Source organism: Callionymus lyra, chromosome 8 (genome assembly GCF_982586985.1).
Source record: "Callionymus lyra chromosome 8, fCalLyr1.hap1.1, whole genome shotgun sequence".
NCBI classification, from domain to species: domain Eukaryota; kingdom Metazoa; phylum Chordata; class Actinopteri; order Syngnathiformes; family Callionymidae; genus Callionymus; species Callionymus lyra.
The window spans coordinates 29,407,399-29,414,898 of record NC_141825.1 but is presented as its reverse complement, the minus strand read 5'-3'; the positions used below and the strand labels follow the sequence as shown (position 1 = coordinate 29,414,898).

At 33.7% G+C, this 7,500-nt stretch overlaps 1 protein-coding gene across 3 annotated transcripts in view; it reads left to right on the top strand.

Annotated features, from left to right (window-relative positions):
- The window catches only part of myo5c (myosin VC), a 28,870-nt gene that overhangs the window by 3,883 nt on the left and 17,487 nt on the right, over positions 1–7,500 (top strand). For 2 of the 3 annotated variants that reach the window (XM_087797852.1, XM_087797850.1), the window contains exons 7-13: positions 168–247; positions 306–413; positions 466–572; positions 634–1,034; positions 1,220–1,360; positions 1,919–2,041; positions 2,100–2,183. In XM_087797852.1, coding sequence (XP_087653978.1) covers positions 168–247; positions 306–413; positions 466–572; positions 634–1,034; positions 1,220–1,360; positions 1,919–2,041; positions 2,100–2,183 — 1,044 coding nt within the window. Of the gene's footprint in view, positions 1–167; positions 250–305; positions 414–465; positions 573–633; positions 1,035–1,219; positions 1,361–1,918; positions 2,042–2,099; positions 2,184–7,500 lie in introns of all 3 variants that reach the window. The other variant, XM_087797851.1, reaches the window with a different exon arrangement.

The following is a 7,500-nucleotide window of genomic DNA, read 5'->3' as shown; positions in this document are numbered from 1 at the left end:
GAGAAATCTTTGAAACTATTTTTAATTCCTTCACGAAGTACAGAAAATACAGGAAGTGAACATGTTTGTTCTCGTGACTCATCGAGAATAAAAGCATGAGGTTCTGCTCGTAAATTAAACTCTTTCACTTTCATTGATGGACTCAAAGTTCCTGGTCTGCTCCTCAGGCCGACAACGAGAGGAACTATCACATCTTCTACCAGCTGTGCTCGTGTGCTGACCTGCCTCAGTTCCAGAGACTGCAGCTGTGTGAGTGTTTCCTCTCAGCCCTTCAAAATAAAGCTCCTGTCTGACGCTTCCTCCAGTGAGTGCAGAGAAGTTCCGCTACACCTTCATGGGTGGAGACGTGACCATCGACGGCGTCGACGACCACGCCGGCATGATGGAGACGCTGAGAACCTTCTCTCTTCTCGGTGAGATCAGAACCTGAGGCGCGACCTCCAGCTTGACCTCCTGTCTCCTCAGGTCTGAACGAAGCCTTCCAGTCCGACGTCTTCACCGTCCTGGCGGCCATCTTGCATCTGGGGAACGTCCACATCCGGCGCAAAGGAGACGACAAGTCTCTGGTGCAGGTGAGTGGATGCAGGTGAGTGGATGTCGCTTCCTTCGCTCGCCAACGCTGCTGCTCCTCAGCCCAGCGACGCACACCTGAGCGTCTTCTGCCGGCTGCTGGGCGTGAGCGACCTGGAGATGTCGCGCTGGCTCTGCCACCGCAGGATCCTGCTGGTCGCCGAGACGCTGGTGAAGCCGGTGTCCAAGCAGCGGGCGGTGAACGCCAGAGACGCGCTCGCCAAGCAGATGTACGCACACGTGTTCGACTGCATCATCGCACGCATCAACGCGGCGCTGCAGGTGCCGGGGGCGCAGCACGCCTTCATCGGCGTCCTGGACATCTACGGGTAGAGTCTCGCGCCGACGCTCGCCGTCTCCTGCTGAACCTTCTCGTCTTCAGGTTCGAAACCTTCGACGTCAACAGCTTCGAACAGTTTTGCATCAACTACGCCAACGAGAAGCTCCAGCAGCAGTTCAACCTGGTACTGCTTCAGCTTCCTGTGTTCCACTGAGACTTCCTGTTTGTGACGTTTATTGTCCTAAAATAACACGAGTTGATCAACATTTCGTGAAGTTTGTATCTTCAGATGAAGTTTCCTGATCTTTTAAAAACAGTTTCTTCTCGACCTTGAAGACACATGAAGACATGATGTTGTTGTGTCTTCAGCATGTGTTCAAGCTGGAGCAGGAAGAATACATGAAGGAGGACATCCCGTGGGCTCTGATCGACTTCTACGACAACCAGCCCATCATCGACCTGATCGAGGCCAAGATGGGGATCCTGGACCTGCTGGACGAGGAGTGTTTGGTGAGAACTTTAGACCTTCTGGTTGGTCACGTGACGATCTTCTCGTTGGTCACGTGATCATCTTCTCGTTGGTCACGTGATCATCTTCTCGTTGGTCACGCGATGATCTTCTCGTTGGTCACATGATGATCTTCTCCTCGGTCACGTGATGTTCTTCTCGTTGGTCACGTGATGTTCTTCTCCTCGGTCACGTGATGTTCTTCTCGTTGGTCACGTGATGTTCTTCTCGTTGGTCACACGATCATCTTCTCGTTGGTCACGTGATCATCTTCTCGTTGGTCACGTGATGATCTTCTCGTTGGTCACGTGATCATCTTCTCGTTGGTCACGCGATGATCTTCTCGTTGGTCACGTGATGTTCTTCTCATTGGTCACGTGATGATCTTCTCGTTGGTCACGCGATGATCTTCTCGTTGGTCACGTGATCATCTTCTCGTTGGTCACGTGATCATCTTCTCATTGGTCACGCGATGATCTTCTCGTTGGTCACGTGATCATCTTCTCGTTGGTCACGCGATGATCTTCTCATTGGTCACGTGATGATCTTCTCGTCCTCAGTTCCCTCAGGGCTCTGACCAGAGTTGGCTCCACAAGCTCTTCAACTACCTTCAGGACAGTCCACTGATCGAGAAGCCAAAGTTTTCCGACGAGAAGTTTGTCGTTCAACACTTTGCGGACAAGGTTGAGTTTTGACGCTAGATGATGGTCTTCAAGGCTTCATTCTTGTCTCTGGTCTCAGGTGGACTATCACTGCCACGGCTTCCTGGAGAAGAACAGAGACGCCTTGTATGAAGAACTGGTCGACATCATGAGGAGCAGCCAGGTGGAGATACCTTCTTGTTTATGTTTATGTTTGTGTTTATGTTTGTGTTTATGTTTATGTTTATGTTTATGTTTATGTCTATGTTTATGATTATGTTTATGTCTATGTTTATGTCTATGTTTATATTTATGTTTATGTTAATGTTTATGTTTATGTTTATATTTATGTTTATGTCTATGTTTATGTTTATGTTTATGTTTATGTCTATGTCTATGTTTATGTTTATGTTTATGTTTATGTTTATGTCTATGTCTACGTTTATGATTATGTTTATGTTTATGTCTATGTCTATGTTTATGTTTATGTTTATGTCTATGTCTATGTCTATGTTTATGATTATGTTTATGTTTATGTTTATGTTTATGATTATGTTTATGTTTATGTTTATGTTTATGTCTATGTCTATGTTTATGTTTATGTTTATGTCTATGTCTATGTCTATGTTTATGTTTATGTTTATGTTTATGTCTATGTCTATGTCTATGTTTATGTTTATGTTTATGTTTATGTTTATGTTTATGTTTATGTTTATGTCTATGTCTATGTCTATGTTTATGTTTATGTTTATGTCTATGTCTATGTCTATGTCTATGTTTATGTTTATGTTTATGTTTATGTCTATGTCTATGTCTATGTTTATGTTTATGTTTATGTCTATGTCTATGTCTATGTTTATGTTTATGTCTATGTCTATGTCTATGTTTATGTTTATGTTTATGTCTATGTCTATGTCTATGTCTATGTCTATGTTTATGTTTATGTTTATGTTTATGTTTATGTCTATGTCTATGTCTATGTTTATGTTTATGTTTATGTCTATGTTTATGTTTATGTTTATGTTTATATTTATGTCTATGTCTATGTCTATGTTTATGTCTATGTCTATGTCTATGTTTATGTTTATGTCTATGTCTATGTCTATGTCTATGTCTATGTCTATGTCTATGTTTATGTTTATGTTTATGTTTATATTTATGTCTATGTCTATGTCTATGTCTATGTTTATGTCTATGTTTATGTCTATGTCTATGTCTATGTTTATATTTATGTTTATGTCTATGTCTATGTCTATGTTTATGTCTATGTCTATGTTTATGTTTATGTCTATGTCTATGTTTATGTTTATGTCTATGTTTATGTCTATGTCTATGTCTATGTCTATGTTTATGTCTATGTCTATGTCTATGTCTATGTCTATGTCTATGTCTATGTCTATGTCTATGTCTATGTCTATGTCTATGTCTATGTCTATGTTTATGTTTATGTTTATGTTTATGTTTATGTTTATGTTTATGTCTATGTCTATGTCTATGTTTATATTTATGTTTATGTCTATGTCTATGTCTATGTCTATGTTTATGTCTATGTCTATGTCTATGTCTATGTCTATGTCTATGTCTATGTCTATGTCTATGTCTATGTCTATGTCTATGTCTATGTCTATGTCTATGTCTATGTCTATGTCTATGTCTATGTCTATGTCTATGTCTATGTCTATGTCTATGTCTATGTCTATGTTTATGTTTATGTTTATGTTTATGTTTATGTCTATGTCTATGTCTATGTCTATGTCTATGTTTATATTTATATTTATGTTTATGTCTATGTCTATGTCTATGTCTATGTCTATGTCTATGTCTATGTCTATGTCTATGTCTATGTCTATGTCTATGTCTATGTCTATGTCTATGTCTATGTCTATGTCTATGTCTATGTTTATGTCTATGTCTATGTCTATGTCTATGTCTATGTCTATGTCTATGTCTATGTCTATGTCTATGTCTATGTCTATGTTTATGTTTATGTTTATGTTTATGTCTATGTCTATGTCTATGTCTATGTCTATGTCTATGTCTATGTCTATGTCTATGTCTATGTCTATGTCTATGTCTATGTCTATGTCTATGTTTATGTTTATGTTTATGTCTATGTTTATGTTTATGTTTATGTTTATGTTTATGTTTATGTCTATGTCTATGTCTATGTCTATGTCTATGTCTATGTCTATGTCTATGTCTATGTCTATGTCTATGTTTATGTTTATGTTTATGTTTATATTTATGTCTATGTCTATGTCTATGTCTATGTCTATGTCTATGTTTATGTTTATGTTTATGTCTATGTCTATGTCTATGTCTATGTCTATGTTTATGTCTATGTCTATGTCTATGTCTATGTCTATGTCTATGTCTATGTTTATGTTTATGTTTATGTTTATGTCTATGTTTATGTTTATGTTTATGTTTATGTCTATGTCTATGTCTATGTCTATGTCTATGTCTATGTCTATGTTTATGTTTATGTTTATGTTTATGTTTATGTCTATGTCTATGTTTATGTTTATATTTATGTCTATGTCTATGTCTATGTTTATGTCTATGTTTATGTTTATGTTTATATTTATGTCTATGTCTATGTCTATGTCTATGTCTATGTTTATGTTTATGTTTATGTTTATGTTTATATTTATGTCTATGTCTATGTCTATGTCTATGTTTATGTCTATGTTTATGTTTATGTTTATATTTATGTCTATGTCTATGTCTATGTCTATGTTTATGTCTATGTCTATGTTTATGTTTATGTCTATGTCTATGTCTATGTCTATGTTTATGTTTATATTTATGTCTATGTCTATGTCTATGTTTATGTTTATATTTATGTCTATGTCTATGTCTATGTTTATGTCTATGTTTATGTTTATGTCTATGTGTATGTCTATGTCTATGTCTATATTTATATTTATGTTTATGTTTATGTTTATGTTTATATTTATGTCTATGTCTATGTCTATGTCTATGTCTATGTTTATGTTTATGTTTATGTTTATGTTTATGTTTATGTTTATATTTATGTCTATGTCTATGTCTATGTCTATGTCTATGTCTATGTCTATGTCTATGTTTATGTCTATGTCTATGTCTATGTCTATGTCTATGTCTATGTCTATGTCTATGTCTATGTCTATGTCTATGTCTATGTCTATGTTTATGTTTATGTTTATGTCTATGTCTATGTCTATGTCTATGTCTATGTTTATGTTTATGTTTATGTTTATGTTTATATTTATGTCTATGTCTATGTCTATGTCTATGTTTATGTCTATGTTTATGTTTATGTTTATGTTTATGTTTATATTTATGTCTATGTCTATGTCTATGTCTATGTCTATGTTTATGTCTATGTCTATGTCTATGTCTATGTCTATGTCTATGTCTATGTTTATGTTTATGTTTATGTTTATGTTTATGTTTATATTTATGTCTATGTCTATGTCTATGTCTATGTCTATGTTTATGTTTATGTTTATGTTTATGTCTATGTCTATGTCTATGTTTATGTCTATGTCTATGTCTATGTCTATGTTTATGTTTATGTCTATGTCTATGTCTATGTCTATGTCTATGTTTATGTCTATGTCTATGTCTATGTCTATGTCTATGTCTATGTTTATGTTTATGTCTATGTTTATGTTTATGTTTATGTTTATATTTATGTCTATGTCTATGTCTATGTTTATGTCTATGTTTATGTTTATGTTTATGTTTATGTTTATATTTATGTCTATGTCTATGTCTATGTCTATGTTTATGTTTATGTCTATGTCTATGTCTATGTCTATGTCTATGTCTATGTTTATATTTATATTTATGTTTATGTTTATGTTTATGTCTATGTCTATGTCTATGTCTATGTTTATATTTATGTTTATGTTTATGTCTATGTCTATGTCTATGTCTATGTCTATGTCTATGTCTATGTCTATGTCTATGTTTATGTCTATGTTTATGTTTATGTTTATGTTTATGTCTATGTCTATGTCTATGTCTATGTCTATGTCTATGTCTATGTCTATGTCTATGTTTATGTCTATGTCTATGTTTATGTCTATGTCTATGTCTATGTCTATGTCTATGTCTATGTCTATGTCTATGTCTATGTCTATGTCTATGTCTATGTCTATGTCTATGTCTATGTTTATATTTATGTCTATGTCTATGTCTATGTCTATGTTTATGTCTATGTTTATGTCTATGTCTATGTCTATGTCTATGTTTATATTTATATTTATGTTTATGTTTATATTTATGTCTATGTCTATGTCTATGTTTATGTCTATGTTTATGTTTATGTTTATGTTTATATTTATGTCTATGTCTATGTCTATGTCTATGTTTATGTCTATGTCTATGTCTATGTCTATGTCTATGTCTATGTCTATGTCTATGTCTATGTCTATGTCTATGTCTATGTCTATGTCTATGTCTATGTCTATGTCTATGTCTATGTCTATGTTTATGTTTATGTTTATATTTATGTCTATGTCTATGTCTATGTTTATGTCTATGTCTATGTCTATGTTTATGTTTATGTCTATGTCTATGTCTATGTCTATGTCTATGTCTATGTCTATGTCTATGTCTATGTCTATGTTTATGTTTATGTTTATGTTTATATTTATGTCTATGTCTATGTCTATGTCTATGTCTATGTCTATGTCTATGTCTATGTTTATGTCTATGTTTATGTTTATGTTTATGTTTATGTTTATGTTTATGTCTATGTCTATGTCTATGTCTATGTCTATGTCTATGTCTATGTCTATGTCTATGTCTATGTCTATGTCTATGTCTATGTCTATGTCTATGTCTATGTCTATGTCTATGTCTATGTCTATGTCTATGTCTATGTCTATGTCTATGTCTATGTCTATGTCTATGTCTATGTCTATGTCTATGTCTATGTCTATGTCTATGTTTATGTCTATGTCTATGTCTATGTCTATGTCTATGTCTATGTCTATGTCTATGTCTATGTCTATGTCTATGTCTATGTCTATGTCTATGTCTATGTCTATGTCTATGTCTATGTCTATGTCTATGTTTATGTCTATGTCTATGTCTATGTCTATGTCTATGTCTATGTCTATGTCTATGTCTATGTCTATGTTTATGTTTATGTTTATGTTTATATTTATGTCTATGTCTATGTCTATGTCTATGTCTATGTTTATGTTTATGTTTATGTTTATATTTATGTCTATGTCTATGTCTATGTCTATGTCTATGTCTATGTCTATGTCTATGTTTATGTTTATGTTTATGTTTATGTCTATGTCTATGTCTATGTCTATGTCTATGTTTATGTTTATGTTTATGTTTATGTTTATATTTATGTCTATGTCTATGTCTATGTCTATGTCTATGTCTATGTTTATGTTTATGTCTATGTCTATGTCTATGTCTATGTCTATGTCTATGTCTATGTTTATATTTATATTTATGTTTATGTTTATGTTTATGTTTATGTTTATGTT